Raw genomic sequence first — 17302 nt, forward strand, 5'->3', positions numbered from 1 at the left:
CACGACGGCAGCGAGCAGGTGTGTTTGCTGCTGTGTTGAAACGGGCATGAAGGCCCGGCCGCTCAGCCCATCGGCCTCGGAGAATCGGCGCTCGCCGTAAAAAACGGCGAGCGCCGATTCGTGGCGTGGGTCAGGCGTTGGGGGGGGGGGGGGGGGGGGGAGAGAATAGTGGGAGGGCGTGAAAAATGTCAGGAGGCCCCCCCGCTATTCTCCCACGCAGCGTGGTGGGTGGTGAATCGCGCCTATTGAACGTCTTGGTGTCACTGCAACTAGTTCCTTGGGGCTTGCCCCCCCCCCGACCTTCACAGTATCTGCTTCCATTGCCTTCTGACTGTACGGCCCCTAGTGGATACAAGGCAACTCGTCTCCTTTACCACTTCTCCACCAATGAATATCCTTGAACTCACTCTCTCCCATGTTGTGTTATTCTTCTTTCTTTCCCAGGTCAGAATCAATTGTAGAATGACTTTCAGCAATTGATGAAGTCACAATATAGCTAACCTTACTGAGGTGCAACCTGGCTTTAACTGGTGCTAATCTCTCATGATTCATGATATTGGCCCCCTCATGGGATATGCAACCACCCAACAGCAGGGTACGTGCTGTGGCTCTAAGCTGCAATCATGACGTTAGCCTGCTGCCTGCTTCACATTAAACAGGCAATCTTCTGATCTTGGTCAGAACCCCGACGATTTCCAACACTAATCAGCAACAAACCTGATCACTTAGCTTCCGCCAGTCTTTCCGATTAGACATTCGATGGTGGATCCACCAGACCTTAATCAGCGTAGGAAACCTCAGTGACACCAGCAAAGGGAATCTGTGCAGAAGCCACGCACTCTTTTTACGGCACTCACTGCCATATTCTTGGAAATGCTCACTAACACACTGAAAAGCTTTGGGAACTTTAAACAACTTTTCAGTGTGTTAGTGAATGAATGTTGTAGGGACAGTGAAGTAAGTGTTATGGGATTAGGACGTTAAGGTCGGGGGGAGTTGGGGGTACAGGGAAAACTGGGGGAGTTGGGGACACGCCAGAGTCAGGTTGGGTTGGGATGGGGCAGTAGGAGGGTCGAGGGGGGTGTCAGGGGTGTGGCGGTCAGTTGTATAGTTCCCCTTAAGTTACACTAGGATTTCTCTGGCTAACATTGCTTGGGTAAATATTCAGCTAAGTGAGTCAGGACTGTCCGAAGACCTGTTGCCAATCGGCACCGAAGTCGCCAATTAATGTTGCCAATTAATAATGATGCTCTTTAGAGTCGCCAGGTATCAAATTATACCACCACAAGGCTTTACCGGATATCGATTAAAGGATCACACAACCAGTTTGTCAGTTCAAGTTCAAAGATGGTTTATTTGCACACAAGGATTACTTCGACATGCAACACAAAACACTGCAAGTTAAATTACACCTAACAACTACAATAACCTATACGTAACATCAGGGCAACCGGCTCTATGCAGATGGATAAGGCCTTTGTCTGGATCTTGCGTGACTGGGTGGAAGAAGTGACTCTGTCTCTGCTGGGCTCATCCGTCTGGTAGCGATCGTTGGTCTTCAACTTGTCTGTCTGGTCGTTATGCTGCACTTGGGTTGGCATAGGCAGGATCCAAGAGAGACCAAGCACATGGCTGTGCCTCTTCTTATTCCTCAGGAATTTTGCACTCTTTGGCGTGGTCCTTAACTTGGACCCAATAATTCGACAGGCTTCGATCACTGCCTTCGATTTTGGCCAATAAAGGGGCGAGTGCCTTGATGGCTGGGCGTGTCCCTAGCGGTCATTGACCTTGGCTGTTTGGGCTCCCTGAGTAAAGGGAGTGGCGCCGATTAGTCTGTATCTGTACCGGTTTCTTCAGTGCAGTCCTATTGTTCTGGGGAAATGGGCCATCACAATGCAAACAAGCAGGGGTTTCGATTGCGTCTAGCTATCTGGGTTGCAAATATACACACAAGCTCTGAGTCTATCTGAGTCCTGGGTTGGCCATAATTCCCATGTTCCTTTGCAGGTGGCAATCTGAGATGGCTACAGACTCTAACTCAGAATGCAGACTTTTGTGGAGTTTCCCAGGCAGCAGAGAAATTACCCCTCAGAAGATCAAACTTCCTGGATAATTCCCATGGAGCCAATAGAACATAGAACATAGAACAGTACAGCACAGAACAGGCCCTTCGGCCCTCGATGTTGTGCCAAGCCATGATCACCCTACTCAAACCCACGTAACCACCCTATACCCGTAACCCAATAACCCCCCCTTAACCTTACTTTATTAGGACACTACGGGCAATTTAGCATGGCCAATCCACCTAACCCGCACATCTTTGGACTGTGGGAGGAAACCGGAGCACCCGGAGGAAACCCACGCACACACGGGGAGGACGTGCAGACTCCGCACAGACAGTGACCCAGCCGGGAATCGAACCTGGGACCCTGGATCTGTGAAGCATTTATGCTAACCACCATGCTACCGTGCTGCCCACAAATGTGTTGGACAGTCACTGAAAGAAAGCTTGCAGGTACAGCAGGCAGTAAAGAAGGCAAATTGTATGTTGGTCTTCATTGCAAGAAGATTTGAGTATAGGAATAGGGATGTTTTACTGCAATTGTTTAGGGCATTGGCCAGGCCACACCTGGAGTATTGTGTAGAGTTTTGGTGTCCTTCCTTATCTGAGGAATGATTATATTCATTGGAGTTTAGAAGAGTGAAAGGGGATCTCGTAGAAACTTAGAAAATTCTAACAGAATTATACAGGGTAGATTCAGAAAGAATGTTCCGGATGGTGGTGAGGGGGGAGTCCAGAACTAGGGGTCATCTAAGGAAGAATGTTCTTGCTATAGAGGGAGTGCAGCAAAGGTTTGCAAGGCTAATTTCTGCAATGGCGGGACTGTCATATGAGGAGAAACTAAGTCAGTTCGGATTATATTCATTGGAGTCTAGAAGAGTGAGGCGGAGGGGGGGGGTTTCATAGAAAATTATAAAATTCTAACAGGATTGGACAGAGTAGATACAGAAAGAATGTTCCAGATGGTGAGGAGTTCAGAACTAGGGGCCATAGTTTGAAGATAAGGGGTAAACCTTTAGTCCTGAGGCGAGGAGAAATTTCTTAACCCAGGGAGTGGTGAATCTGTGGAATTCACTACCACAAAAAGTGGTTGAGGCCAAAACATTGTGTGATTTCAAGAAGGAATTAGATATAGCTCTTGGGGGTAAAGGAAAATGGGGGGAAGGCAAGATCAGGATATTGAATTTGATGATCCACCATGATCATAATGAATGGCGGAGCAGGCTCGAAGGGCCAAATGGCCTCCTCCTCCTTCTTGTTTCCATGTATGTTTCTATGACTGCCAGTGGGTCCCATAGTGCATCTTGAGGCTGGAAGATCTGGGTCGTTATGTGGGAGTCTCACCATTATATTTGATATTTACATGTTCTGTCGATGGATATGCTTTGCATCATTCTCTTAATGTATGTAATGCACTTTGAAGATAAAACTTCAACCTATTGAATTATGAGAACCAAATGTACATATAATCTCATACAAAGTTATGGACTTCACATTATTAGGTCATTGTTTTAATATTTAACATTAATATGAAATATATTACCTCCAGGATTTACTGATTCAAGACATGGATTTGCACAAACCTACAACATTGTGCCATAGTAACTCCTTTAGTCTATGTAGTGACTTGCGAGATTTTCTTGCCTGCCCTCAGTCAATGAACAGAATGTGTAGCCCACAAAGAATAAACAGTCTAAAAATCGCAGTCAGAAAACTGTCTGACTTTCTTTGCAGCTGGTTTCTGAGAAATCTACAGTCACAACACCAATGATATTTTGCACAGTAATCAGCCAGCTTCCCTATAATTGGTCCTGCATGGTGTTTAAACAGTGTATTTTCAATTAGGTATTTTTCTCAAGATGTGACAACTTGGGCAAAGCTTTAAGATTGTCTATCATTCTTTTCTTGCTGTCTGTATTAAGTTTGTACTTCTGTAATGAAGCACTGGACAGGTGGAGTGGCAGAAATGGGATGTGTGCTTTGCTGAAGCATTCGACAGTGAATGCAGTGCCTCTGACTTCACTGAGATTCACGTGTTCCATTCTGTGAGCTACATCCAGCCCAGCATGTAAACAAGTTTTACATATTTATTGTCGATGGAAGCTAGATAGCATAAGTAATTCTGAGAACTCTGCTTCTAACTGAAGGAGCAATGGGATACAAAGTGTAATGCCCTTCAGAAAATGTTGAAGCTCATAATGGAAAATACACTGGGCTGAATTTAGTTGGGACAGAATGCTGGGGCATCCCCACCTTGGTTGTTTGAAGGGAATTACAACCAGATTTCAGGTCTGTTGTGCAGTTAGTATGCTTCCATCAGGGCTCTGGTCCCTTTAAGTACGGAGAGTCTGCCCCGAAGAGCTGCCAGCCAATTTGAGGCCTGCAGCTCTTCAGTCCGAGCAGCGCCACTGGGAGTTGTGGCCACTGCCGGAACTGCACCAGGCTAGGAGAGATGGCGAGATAAGTGGGATCAGGGTTTGCTGCGGCCAACAAGGAGGGAGGGTTGCCTGATGAGGGCGGGGGGGGGGGGGGGGGGGGGGGGAGTGTAGCCGGGAGCTGGTTATTACTGATTATTGCTGGGGGTGGGGGGGGAAGAATTCTGTGGTGTTCTTTGTGATTCTGTTATTAGGATGGATGTTGTAGTGTTAACAAAGACCACAGAAGCCAAGTTCATTAACAAAGCTAACTTTTGTTTACATGACTTATTAAAGCTTGACCACTTACTCCAATAGTAAACAATAATCTAGTAATCTACATCTACACTTTACTAACACAAGTTTCTACACTCTATCTATAACTGTACTCTACACTTTCTCACTGCCCTTCTGCAGCCTTCTCCCAGAAGCCTGTGAGTCAGTGCTTTATATAGTTCTGCACCTAGCTCCATCTAGTGGTTAATTATGATATGACATTAACCCATTGTAATCTGAACATTTCACATAATGTCACAAATTCACCAGGCAGTCTCCCATATGCGGAAGGTCAGCTCGCAGCTGGTAGAATACAACAGCGGGAAAAGGCCCTTAATTGGCCACGTAAGTGGCATAATTGACTTCTGGACGGGGGCATGTTCTCCTCCACCTTTTCTGCTGTTGGTAAAATGCCATAACAGTGTGAATGGGATTGGTACTCCAACCTCACCTCGTTTCTTCTCTGCCCCCCCCCCCCCCCCCCCCCCCCCCCCCAATCTCCTCTCACCATTTTCTGGTCCCCTTCACCTCCCTATGCTGCTCTTGCAGACGTCATAATATTCAGTTCACTGTATACATAACACGCAAGATCTGCTGGAGAACCTGAGAATTCTGGTTAATACAAAATGAACTGTATACGTTTTGCACTGTGCTCAATATCCATGACCATATTAGTATTAGGGGCAGCAGGGTAGCATGGTGGTTAGCATAAATGCTTCACAGCTCCAGGGTCCCAGGTTCGATTCCCGGCTGGGTCACTGTCTGTGTGGAGTCTGCACGTCCTCCCCCTGTGTGCGTGGGTTTCCTCCGGGTGCTCCGGTTTCCTCCCACAGTCCAAAGATGTGCGGGTTAGGTGGATTGGCCATGCTAAATTGCCCGTAGTGTCCTAATAAAAAAGTAAGGTTAAGGGGCGGGGGGGTGTTGTTGGGTTGCGGGTGTGGGGTGGATGCGTGGGTTTGAGTAGGGTGATCATGGCTCGGCACAACATTGAGGGCCGAAGGGCCTGTTCTGTGCTGTACTGTTCTATGTTCTATGTTCTATTACTGTATAAAATATGTGTTTATATGTAATATCATGCATGAATGTAAATTATGCAGTTACTATTTCTACAGTTCAGTAGTTAGAACTCACATTGGCCTCATTGCTTTTTCAGCTTTGAGCAATAAGGGGAAAGTCGCCATATGTTAAACTTTGATCTGACCTGGTCTTGAACCTTCTGAGAGCTGATCAATGTCACCTTGATTCCACTTCTATTCAAAACCACATCAAGTTTATGCTTACCAAATTCTTCAACAAATGCGTTCGCACTTTATTTCAAATGATCACTTCTGATTTAAAAAATGAATTCAATTGAGAAGATGTATGTGTTGCTTTGCTGGTTTTAACAATACTCTGACAGGTCCATTAAGAATTGTAAATGAAGGGCACTTTGGCCCTTTTAGGTTTCTGCTCCAGCCATTATCCTTTGAATAAATTCATGATTTTCTGTTTGAAGCCACAGAAGCAAATCCGAAGCATTTTAAAGATTGGTCACCGAAATGTTCGGTGAAAAGTTGCAGCCCTACATGGAGAGGCGCACATACTTTTTCTAGCAGAACCTATGGGTGTGGAGTGAGTAATATATATATATATATATAGAAATAAAATTATGATGAAAGGAGACTTGAGCAATTACCAGAAATGTGGATATTTCTAGGGGCTTTTCACAGTAACTTCATTGAAGCCTACTTGTGACAATAAGCGATTATTATTATTATTATTATTTTAATGTCCCCCTCCTCCTCAAGACACGTGGGAGTCAAAAATAACAAAAAAAACCATGAAATACTAACTTTATTTTATTTATAATGTGTGGAGGCAGGAATTAAAACTTAAAACAGGTCCTACCATTACATTCGTTAAGATCTGCAAGAAACCTATACTTCCCGGTTTCCTGTCTGTAAATCCTCTCCCGTCCAACAACCCCCATCACTGCACTGTTCTGTGCTCTGTCTGGTTATTGGGCCCAAGATATTTCACTGGCATATTTAGCTGTATTGCCTCACCTATTTACAGGAACACACAAAGTGAATTTTGGTTTTGTCTCAAATGTTTGAAGCAGCAATGCACATAGCCATAGCCATAGAACATACAGTGCAGAAGGAGGCCATTTAGCCCATCGAGTCTGCACCAACCCCCTTAAGCCCTCACTTCCACCCTATCCCCGTAACCCAATAACCCCTCCTAACCTTTTTTTTGGTCACTAAGGGCAATTTAGCATGGCCAATCCACCTAACCTGCACATCTTTGGACTGTGGGAGGAAACCGAAGCACCCGGAGGAAACACACGCAGACACGGGGAGAACGTGCAGACTCCGCACAGACAGTGACCCAAGTTGGGAATCGAACCTGGGACCCTGGCGCTGTGAAGCCACAGTGCTATCCACTTGTGCTACCGTGCTGCCCACTTCATTGATTCAATAGAAAGTTCTTTCTGCCGGAGTGTGGTGACAGCTCAACAACTCTTGGACACAGTGTATTTTACATTCAAATTCATGCAAGAGATTTGACACATTGGCTTGATTTTTGTTCAGAATTTGGTTGAATAACTTCCTGCGGTTTGCCTAGCCGTTGCTTTTGAGGTTGAAAGTAGAAGCTTTGGCTTTCATGAGGAGCTTCCTCTACTGAGTTAATTTTAAGAAGTTGCTTTTGATCAGTGTTTTGTTATATTTCCCCTACATTCAGTTCTGATTCGCTGGTGCAGCCCGTTGTGTTTGCAGTGTCAGTGACCATCAGCAGTGAGCCATTGTGACTGAGCAAGATCTTCCCATTTATTTTAATCAAAGTGATAAATAGTGGAAAATATCAAACCTCAGTGCAAACAGGTACTCTGTGACAACATGCTTAGATATTCTTTTTATCAAACATTTATTTTCAACTTTTCTACCCTTTGACTTTCTTCCTGCCCTTCTGCATGCAGGAGTGTGATGCCATGGCTGGCTTCAACCTCCAGTATCATGGTTGAATGGCCATTATTTGTACATCAGCTGGACAGTGACTGTTGGGCTATTTGTCTGTCAGAGTTTCACTAGTGGGCAAAATCCGGTCTTTACCAGAGGTCCATGCATGAACACTTACTGTATGGTCTACTGGATAGTGCATTGTAACAGCAACCCAGCAAGTGTTGTTGCTTCCCACCATGCTATTCTCTCAGCGCTGAGGACAATGGAACACCTTGAACACTGGTGAGCATTAAATTGGACTTCATTGTGCCGACCTTCCTTCCAGATGCCCCATTGCAACTCTTAAAACTTTTTGAAAATGGTGTAATGGCCAACAGGAAATCGACATGAATAGAATGAGACTCCAATGCTTCGAACTCTGGATGGATGGAGTTCGGATGCAGATCAGTTAGGATCAAACACAGATTTCAGGGTCTGAATGGCCCACTGCTGTTTGTTCCCTGATTGCTAATGGGATTGCCAATGTGGGTACATTTAATATACTGAGGTGGTGACATCCATGGCAACATCACCTAAATAGCAAATTCCATTAGCAGTGCCTGACGTGTGGATTTAGTCTGATCCATCCCACAAGAACAACATGTGGCAACACTATATCATTCATTGCTAATTGTAAAGTTGAAATTTGTGTTCTGTCAAAAAGAATTCATGTCATAAGTCACAGAGTTGGCATTTTTTGATAATTCTCAAATGCAGAACTGCATGTGATGTGGTGAGCATTATTCACAGTCAGCTGTGACCTTCTGCATCGTGGATAAACTGCAAAAGCTGTGACAGATCCCAATTAATCTCCATCAGTATGATTGGATCAGTTGGGTCACTTTCAGTAGTGCCTTTTGGATCTGGCCTGATGTAGACGTTCTCACATCATAACAAAGACGTACCTGAAGCCCCACTGGCTTTGTTTCTGGCAAAGCTTGGCAGATTGTAATGGGCGCAAGATGGGAATGTAAATCCAGTCTAGGTTTGGAAATGTAAAGAACAGAGGGCGGGCTTCTCCATCCCGGTGCACCAGTTTTCTGCTGCAGAGAGTTCCCGCCAACAGTGGGATTCTACGTCCCGCTAGCCGGCCAATGGGGGGCTGGATTCTCCGCCCTGCTGCGCCACATTTCTCCAACCCACCGGCGGGATTGTCCGTTACGCCAGCCAGTCAATGGGGTTTCCCATTGTGGGGAAGCCCCACGCCATTGGGAAACACCCGGGCTGCTGGCAAAACGGAGAATCCCGCCGGCGGAGAATCCCGCCTAGGGTTTCCCATTGCATCAGGAAATCCCTGGCCGTGGGTGCGCAGCTGGTGCAACGGAGAATCCAGCCCAAAATCTTGAATTAGATTCACACATGAAATTGGAATCTGAAGTTTCCAATTGGATCTGCCTGATGATGCGCTTAGATCTGGGGCTGGATTCTCCGACCCCCCCGCCGGGTCGGAGAATCGCCGGGGGCCGGCATGAATCCCGCCCCCACCGGCCGCCGAATTCTCCAGCACCGGATATTTGGCAGGGGCAGGCCCCCCCGGCGATTCTCCGGCCCACGATGGGCCGAAGTTATGCCGGTCCCGCTGGCGTGAATTAAACAAGGTATTTACCGGTGGGACCAGGCAACGCGGGCGGGCTCCGGGGTCCTGGGTGGGCCGCGGGGTGATCTGGCCCCAGGGGAGCCCCCACGATGGCCTGGCCCACGATCGGGGCCCACCGATTGCGGGCGGGCCTGTGCTGTGGGGCCACTCTTTTCCTTCTGCGTCGGGCATCAGCCTCCGCGATGGCTGACGCGGAAGTGACCCCTCCCCCTGCGCATGCGCGGGGATGACGTCAGCAGCCGCTGATGCTCCCGCGCATGCGCGGACTTCCGCCGGCCGGCGGAGTCCCTTCGGCTCCGGCTGGCGTGGCGCCAAAGGCCTTTCCCACCGGCCGGCGGCGCACCAACCACTCCAGCACGGGCCTAGCCCCTAAAGGTGAGGTCTTGGCCCCTAAAGGTGCGAAGGATTCCGCACCTTTGGGGCGGCCCGACGCCGGAGTGGTTCACGCCACTCCATCCCGCTGGGACCCCCCGCCCCGCCGAGTAGGGGAGAATCCAGCCCCTGTTCATCCATCAGCACACATTTTTCCAGGTGGCAGCACAATATTAAGTGAGCTGTGTTGTCAATACAGTGCTCATATATATTGGAGTGGGTGATGCAGTAGCCCTTTAAGGGGCTGCTATTTTGATTTGTCCCTTAGTTTGTTTCATTTAGTTTAATTGGGCCAATCCAAAAGAGTATAAATGGACACAGTGATTGGTTAATTTGTTTTGCCCCAAAAGAGTGAATAGGATTAGGTTGAAATTTGGGTTGTTGGTTGCCGGTGCACAATATGTAATATGTGCCTCCGTAAATAAAAGTTTACAAGAGTAGAAAGACTGGGCTATAAGTATTCTATCCTTTGTGATCTGGTTATCAGAGTTTAAACATCCTGTAATGTGTTAAAGTTGTCCTGATTCAAAAAGGATTACCCACTGTGGTTGCCAAGGCTAGAATCTCCCTTGACTCTAGAATACCAGCCTTTGGAAACTTGATATCATATTGGTTTAGCAGCCTGTAAGTAAGTGTCTCTCTCTCTCTCTACTCTGGAGAATAAAATGGCCATGTATTTGAAAAAAAGTGCTGGGTGTAAAATAAAACAATATAACTACGTTTTTTTAAAGGAGCGCAATACATTCTGGACAGCAAGGTAAGTGAGATGGATGTAGAATAAATTGCTTTTGCAAAGTCAGACAGGTACAGCATCATAAGGATGCACTGTATTATAAGCTGTATCACGAGTAGATAACCTACATGTGCACAGCCTATTGTTCCTGTTCATTAACCGCTGGCAAGCCTTCAAGTGGGTGCATGCAACTTCAATCTGTTCAGCTACAACTTCTAACCTTGTGTCAATATTCGAGTACACAAGCCATACAAATTGAGTGCCTCTGTGAGCTATGTGTGACACATGATCACTTAAAGCCCAAAGCAGCCATCTCCTCTGTTTTCACAGCCTATGCGTCACTTTCAATTTTTTCCCCGCCCCGACATGGGTGGTTGTTTTTATTTATGATTTCTAATTCTGCCGTTTTAAAAACCATTTCACATCTCCGGTGCCGCATTGAGTGTTAGTTTTCATGATGAACATTAGGAATGAGTGATTACTGATTGGATCAGTGGTTAAAACCCATCCCTTCTCCCTGCCCCTGCTTATGTACATGATCTGCAATTTCGTCATCTGCATCAATATTATCGTTGAAGCAAGTCTAACAAAGGGTATTTCTACATTGCATTACATATTGTTGAGTTATTAAAACTGACACTTGATTACTTAGATTACATGAACTGACCATTAATAATCTAATATAAAAGCAAAAGTCTGTGGATACTGGAGATCTGAAATAAAAACTGAAAGAGCTGGAAAAACTCAGAAAAACAATTAATCATCTATTTTACATTGACTTGAAAAATAGCTCTAGATTTTCCGTGAGAGAAGAGAGCTTTTTTCGTGGGGGGGCGGGGGAACTCTAAATTAAAGAGAACTGGCAAGAATTTTATGGACACATTAATTTTTACAAGTAATTCTGTAAATGAATACTGGCTGTTATCTAATACATTTGTTATTATTCAGAATTTCTCGGGCGGTTTTCAGTTGCCTCTAAGTTGTTTTCTTTTTAAAAACAAAGTTAATATGCTGATAGTTTCATGTGGTAAAATTTCTCTTTGTTTTTGCGAATGCTTTTCCTCCTTTTTGATGTGGCTCAAATGCAAAATCTTCTTTGTTACCACAGACTGGCACCATGCATTGCGAGTGGAAATATAGGGTGGTGTTCTCCAAATACTATTTCACACATACCTAATTTGAGTACTGCTGAAAAAAGAGACAGGGGGCAGGATTGTCCGAAATGGAGGCAGAGTATCCACGCGTCGTGAACGCCGTCACATTTCACGATAGCGCAAAACGGGCGTGGCCTCTACCGATTATGGCCCCCACAGGGGGCCAGCAAGGCACTGGAGCGGTTCACGCTGCTCCAGCCTCCCTTCTCGGTGCCAACTGGACGCCGCGCCAACCTGCGCATGCGTGGGGGACTTCCTCAACGCTCCAGCCCCGACGTAACATGGCGTGGGGGATCAGGGGCCGGCCACATTACAAAATAGGGCCGGGGCTGGAGAGGCCGGCCCACCGATCAGTGGGACCAGATTGCGGGCCAGACCCCATCGGAGCCCCCGCCCCCCAGGTGAAGGAGCCCACCCCCCCCCCTCCGCCCACAGGCCGCCCCCTGACCCTGCGCGCAGAGTTCCCACCGGCTGCGAGCAGGTGTGGACGGCACCGGTGGGACTTTGCCATTTTCGCGCGGCGTCTCGGCCCATCAAGGCCGGAGAATCAGTCTTAACTCCCTGCAGTCTTAACCAAAGGATGCTCCAGACTCTGAAATAGTTCAACGTGTTTATTGAACTATTAACACAGTTCTCAATGCGTTTGACTCTCTGCTAATCTAACTGTAGTAACTCTGTCTAACTGTACCAGCTTGCTCTAAGCCACGTGCTGGGGTGTGATGCTGCTGATCAGCCCTGTCTAACTCTCTAGATGTCTGTCTGTGGAAAGAGGCAGGGTGTGAGTGCCTCATCCCTTTTATAGTGTTATGTCATGCCCCCTTGTTGTGATGCCACCTCTGAGTGTCCTGACTGCCCATTGGTTGTGTCCTGTTCTGAGTGTTCATTGGTTGCATGTTTGCATATCATGACGGCCTCTTTCTGCACTGTAAATTCTATGATTCTAACCCTTAGATTGGTCCTTTTGGTGTGGGGTAGATGCCCCACTTCCTTTTTTTTTGTTTTTATAAATTTAGAGTACCCGATTCATTTTTTCCAATTAAGGGGCAATTTGGAGTGACCAATCCACCTGCCCTGCACATCTTTGGGTTGTGGGGGCGAAACCCACGCAAACATGGAGAGAATGTGCAAACTCCACACAGACAGTGACTCAGAGCCGGGATCGAACCTGGGACCTCGGCGCCGTGAGGCTGCAGGGCTAACCCACTGCGCCACCGTGCTGCCCTGATGCCCCACTTCTGACAGCTTCTGACCAATCCGAGAGCAACAATTTCCAAGTACCCGTGGTGCACTGGACACAGTGGCAAAAGACCTAAAGCTGATTATCATTACTAGAACCCCTGCACCTCGGTGATTGGGCAAAATTGCAGCAGCTAGACAGTGAGGCTTGGTGGGAGGAGAGGGAGGGGTCATTGTTATGGGCAGGGTGGGATGACTTCCAGAGGATTCCTCTGTTTCTGCAATTGGGTGCCTCCATTGAGCTCAGGGCATCTGAGAAGGAGCTCCGCCCAACACCTCTCACCCCTGTCCCCAACACCTCACCACCAGGCAGACTGCATAACTGCTCGGGTTTACCTGATGATTTTCCCTCATGGTGTGGTCCCTACAAACCATTGGGTGAATTCCAGCGAGGGCAGAATGGGATCCTTTATTGGCCACGTAAGGACCTCCGTTGCCCACCTGTGCTCCCTCCCCTTCCCATGGTGGGTAGGTGACCCTCCACCCATCCCGCCCTGGAATTAATCGTTGGGGGGGGGGGGGGGGGGGGAGGTATGAAGTAGGAAGGCAGTGATACTCTCTGTCCTGTAGCTTCGTTTCCCATTATATGATCCCCACTACCCACGAGGGAACATTAAATTCTACCCAACATAAAGACTAGACGTTGAGTAAAATAAAAATTTTACTTGAGCCTTGACATGATCAGTGCAGTTGAGGTGTTGCAGTTTAACTGAAGGGCTACCTTATTTCAGAGACCTGCACTATTCTTCAAGCATGATCCTGTTTATTGTTTTACAGGTAAGGAGTACAATCAAAAGACTAAAAGAAAGAAGAAAAGCTCTGAACTTTTCAGTAAGTAAAATGTTCTTTATTAAATAGTGTTTTATCTAAGTTATTATCTTGGCTGTTGTGCATGATGTGTTTAGCTATTTGAGTACATTTTACTTATTATGAATTAATTTTAGAAATGGAATAAATGAAGCACATGGAATAACTTTGACATCATTATAACCATCCTCTTATAGAATTTGAAAGGAGTTAGTTATCCACTTTAAATTGCTGCACCACAGCTGAATTGATTAAATACACAATGAATATTGCATTATCAGTAAAATGTACCAGTAAGTTTTAAAGTGCTGATGGACAAGGATAAGAGTGGTCTGAGGGTGAATGTGCTAAATTGGGGGAAGGCTAATTATAACAATATTGGGCAGGAACTGAAAAACCTAGGTTGGGGGAGGATGTTTCAGGGTAAATCAACATCTGATATGTGGGAGGCTTTCAAATGTCAGTTGAAAGGAATTCAGGACCGGCATGTTCTTATGTGGAAGAAAGATAAATACGGCAAATTTCGAGAACCTTGGATAACAAGAGATATTGTAGGCCTCGTCAAAAAGAAAAAGGAAGCATTTTTCAGGGCTAGAAGGCTGGGAACAGATGAAGCCTGTGTGGAATATAAGGAAAGTAGGAAGGAACTTAAGCAAGGAGTCAGGAGGGCGAGAAGAGGTCACGAAAAGTCATTGGCAAATAGGATTAAGGAAAATTCCAAGGCTTTTTACACGTACATAAAAAGCAAGAGGGTAGCCAGGGAAAGGGTTGCCCCACTGAAGGATAGGCAAGGGAATCTATGAGTGGGGCCAGAGGAAATGGGCGAGGTACTAAATGAATACTTTGCATCAGTATTTACCAAAGAGAAGGAATTGGTGGATGTTGAGTCTGGAGAAGGGTGTGTAGATAGCCTGGGTCACATTGAGGTCCAAAAAGACGAGGTGTTGGGCGTCTTGAAAAATATTAAGGTAGATAAGTCCCCAGGGCCAGATGGGATCTACCCTAGAATACTGAAGGAGGCTAGAGAGGAAATTGCTGAGGCCTTGACAGAAATCTTTGGATCCTCACTGTCTTCAGGTGATGTCCCGGAGGACTGGAGAATAGCCAATGTTGTTCCTTTGTTCAAGAAGGGTAGCGAGGATAATTCAGGGAACTACAGACCGGTGAGCCTTACATCAGTGGTAGGGAAATTACTGGACAGAATTCTTCGAGACAAGATCTGCTCCCATTTGGAAGCAAATGGATGTATTAGAACATAGAACATAGAACAGTACTGCACAGAACAGGCCCTTCGGCCCTCGATGTTGTGCCGAGCCATGATCACCCTACTCAAACCCACGCATCCACCCTATACCCGTAACCCAACAACCCCCCCCCCCCTTAACCTTACTTTTTAGGACACTATGGGCAATTTAGCATGGCCAATCCACCTAACCCGCACATCTTTGGACTGTGGGAGGAAACCGGAGCACCCGGAGGAAACCCACGCGCACACGTGGAGGACGTGCAGACTCCGCACAGACAGTGACCCAGCCGGGAATCGAACCTGGGACCCTGGAGCTGTGAAGCATTTATGCTAACCACCATGCTACCGTGCTGCCCCCCATTAGTGCCCCCCTGCCCCCCTATTAGTGAGAGGCAGCATGGTTTTATGAAGGGGAGGTCGTGTCTCACTAACTTGATAGAGTTTTTCGAAGAGGTCACAAAGATGATTGATGCAGGTAGGGCAGTGGATGTTGTCTATATGGACTTCAGTAAGGCCTTAGACAAGGTCCCTCATGGTAGACTGGTACAAAAGGTGAAGTCACATGGGATCAGGGGTGAGCTGGCAAGGTGGATACAGAACTGGCTAGGTCATAGAAGGCAGAGAGTAGCAATGGAAGGGTGCTTTTCTAATTGGAGGGCTGTGACTAGTAGTGTTCCACAGGGATCAGTGCTGGGACCTTTGCTGTTCGTAGTATATATAAATGATTTGGAGGAAAATGTAACTGGTCTGATTAGTAAGTTTGCAGACGACACAAAAGTAGGTGGAATTGCGGATAGCGATGAGGACTGTCAGAGGATACAGCAGGATTTAGATCATTTGGAGACTTGGGCGGAGAGATGGCAGATGGAGTTTAATCCAGACAAATGTGAGGTAATGCATTTTGGAAGGTCTAATGCAGCTAGGGAATATACAGTGAATGGTAGAACCCTCAAGAGTATTGAAAGTCAGAGAGATCTAGGTGTACAGGTCCACAGGTCACTGAAAGGGGCAACACAGGTGGAGAAGGTAGTCAAGAAGGCATACGGCATGCTTGCCTTCATTGGCAGGGGCATTGAGTATAAGAATTGGCAAGTCATGTTGCAGCTGTATAGAACCTTAGTTAGGCCACACTTGGAGTATAGTGTTCAATTCTGGTCGCCACACTACCAGAAGGATATGGAGGCTTTAGAGAGGGTGCAGAAGAGATTTACCAGGATGTTGCCTGGTATGAAGGGCATTAGCTATGAGGAGCGGTTGAATAAACTCGGTTTGTTCTCACTGGAACAACGGAGGTTGAGAGGCGACTTGATAGAGGTCTACAAAATTATGAGGGGCATAGACAGAGTGGATAGTCAGAGGCTTTTCCCCAGGGTAGAAGGGTCAATTACTAGGGGAGCATAGGTTTAAGGTGCGAGGGGAAAGGTTTAGAGGAGATGTACGAGGCAAGTTTTTTACGCAGAGGGTAGTGGGTGCCTGGAACTCGCTGCCGGAGGGGGTGGTGGAAGCAGGGACGATAGTGACATTTAAGGGGCATCTTGACAAATACATGAATAGGATGCAAATAGAGGGATACGAACCCAGGAATTGTCGAAGATTTTAGTTTAGATGGGCAGCACGGGCTTGGAGGGCCGAAGGGCCTGTTCCTGTGCTGTACTTTTCTTTGTTGAAGCAATGAGTTAAGTGTTGAGGGTAAAATTGAACATAAGCAGCAAGGTCTAAAAATGGGCAATGATATGGGTTTGATGTATATCACCATACACCATTTCTGGCTTTTCTTTGGCAGTAGCTTCATTAAAGGGAAAAATCAAACCTTGCATTGCTATTGATAGACCTGTTACCCAAGTTGCTGATTGTATAATAGATAATGAATCTCTCGCCCTATGTTGTTGCATGTATAACTGGTAGCCAATTTGTTGATCTGCGTTGTGGGACATATATAGGTTGCACGTCTGTTGTCCATTTTGTGAGGTATGTAACAGGGGGATCCATCAGCCCATGTTGTGGTTGCTTGCATAGGTTGAAAGGCCCTGAGCCCCTGAACTACAGCCCTGCCTGGATTAATACGATAACTGCCTGTCCATTTCCTGTGTGTAATGAGGTTGCACAGTTTCAATCCATTTAGGTTTGGGCCAACTTCACCGAAGTTGCGACCATGGGGTTTGAATCCTATATTTTTTTGGCCTATTGGCTAACATGTTCCCAATGAAAAGGCTATAACAGAGGTACTAAAATAAGGAAGAATGAATCGAGATAGAATTTGTTAATCAGTGCAGCAACAAATATATCGCAGCAAGGAAAGCAAAGTCCTTAACTGACTATCTCACTGCAAGATGGCTAGTATATTAAATTGACACATTGGGGAAGGATGAATTGCTCTTCTGAGGCTGTGACATATTACAAAGCCAGAGAATTCTGTACCTGACC

The 17302-nt window shown here is 46.4% G+C and overlaps 1 protein-coding gene across 1 annotated transcript in view; it reads left to right on the forward strand.

The window, feature by feature from the left end:
- LOC119964807 (adhesion G-protein coupled receptor D2) overlaps positions 1-17302 on the forward strand; it is a 447246-nt gene that overhangs the window by 221180 nt on the left and 208764 nt on the right. Inside the window, exon 21 of the mRNA XM_038794816.1 lies at positions 13603-13656. Within this exon, the coding sequence (XP_038650744.1) occupies positions 13603-13656 (54 nt within the window). The remainder of the gene's footprint in view (positions 1-13602; positions 13657-17302) is intronic.

The sequence above is a fragment of the Scyliorhinus canicula genome, chromosome 4, assembly GCF_902713615.1.
Source record: "Scyliorhinus canicula chromosome 4, sScyCan1.1, whole genome shotgun sequence".
NCBI lineage: Eukaryota > Metazoa > Chordata > Chondrichthyes > Carcharhiniformes > Scyliorhinidae > Scyliorhinus > Scyliorhinus canicula.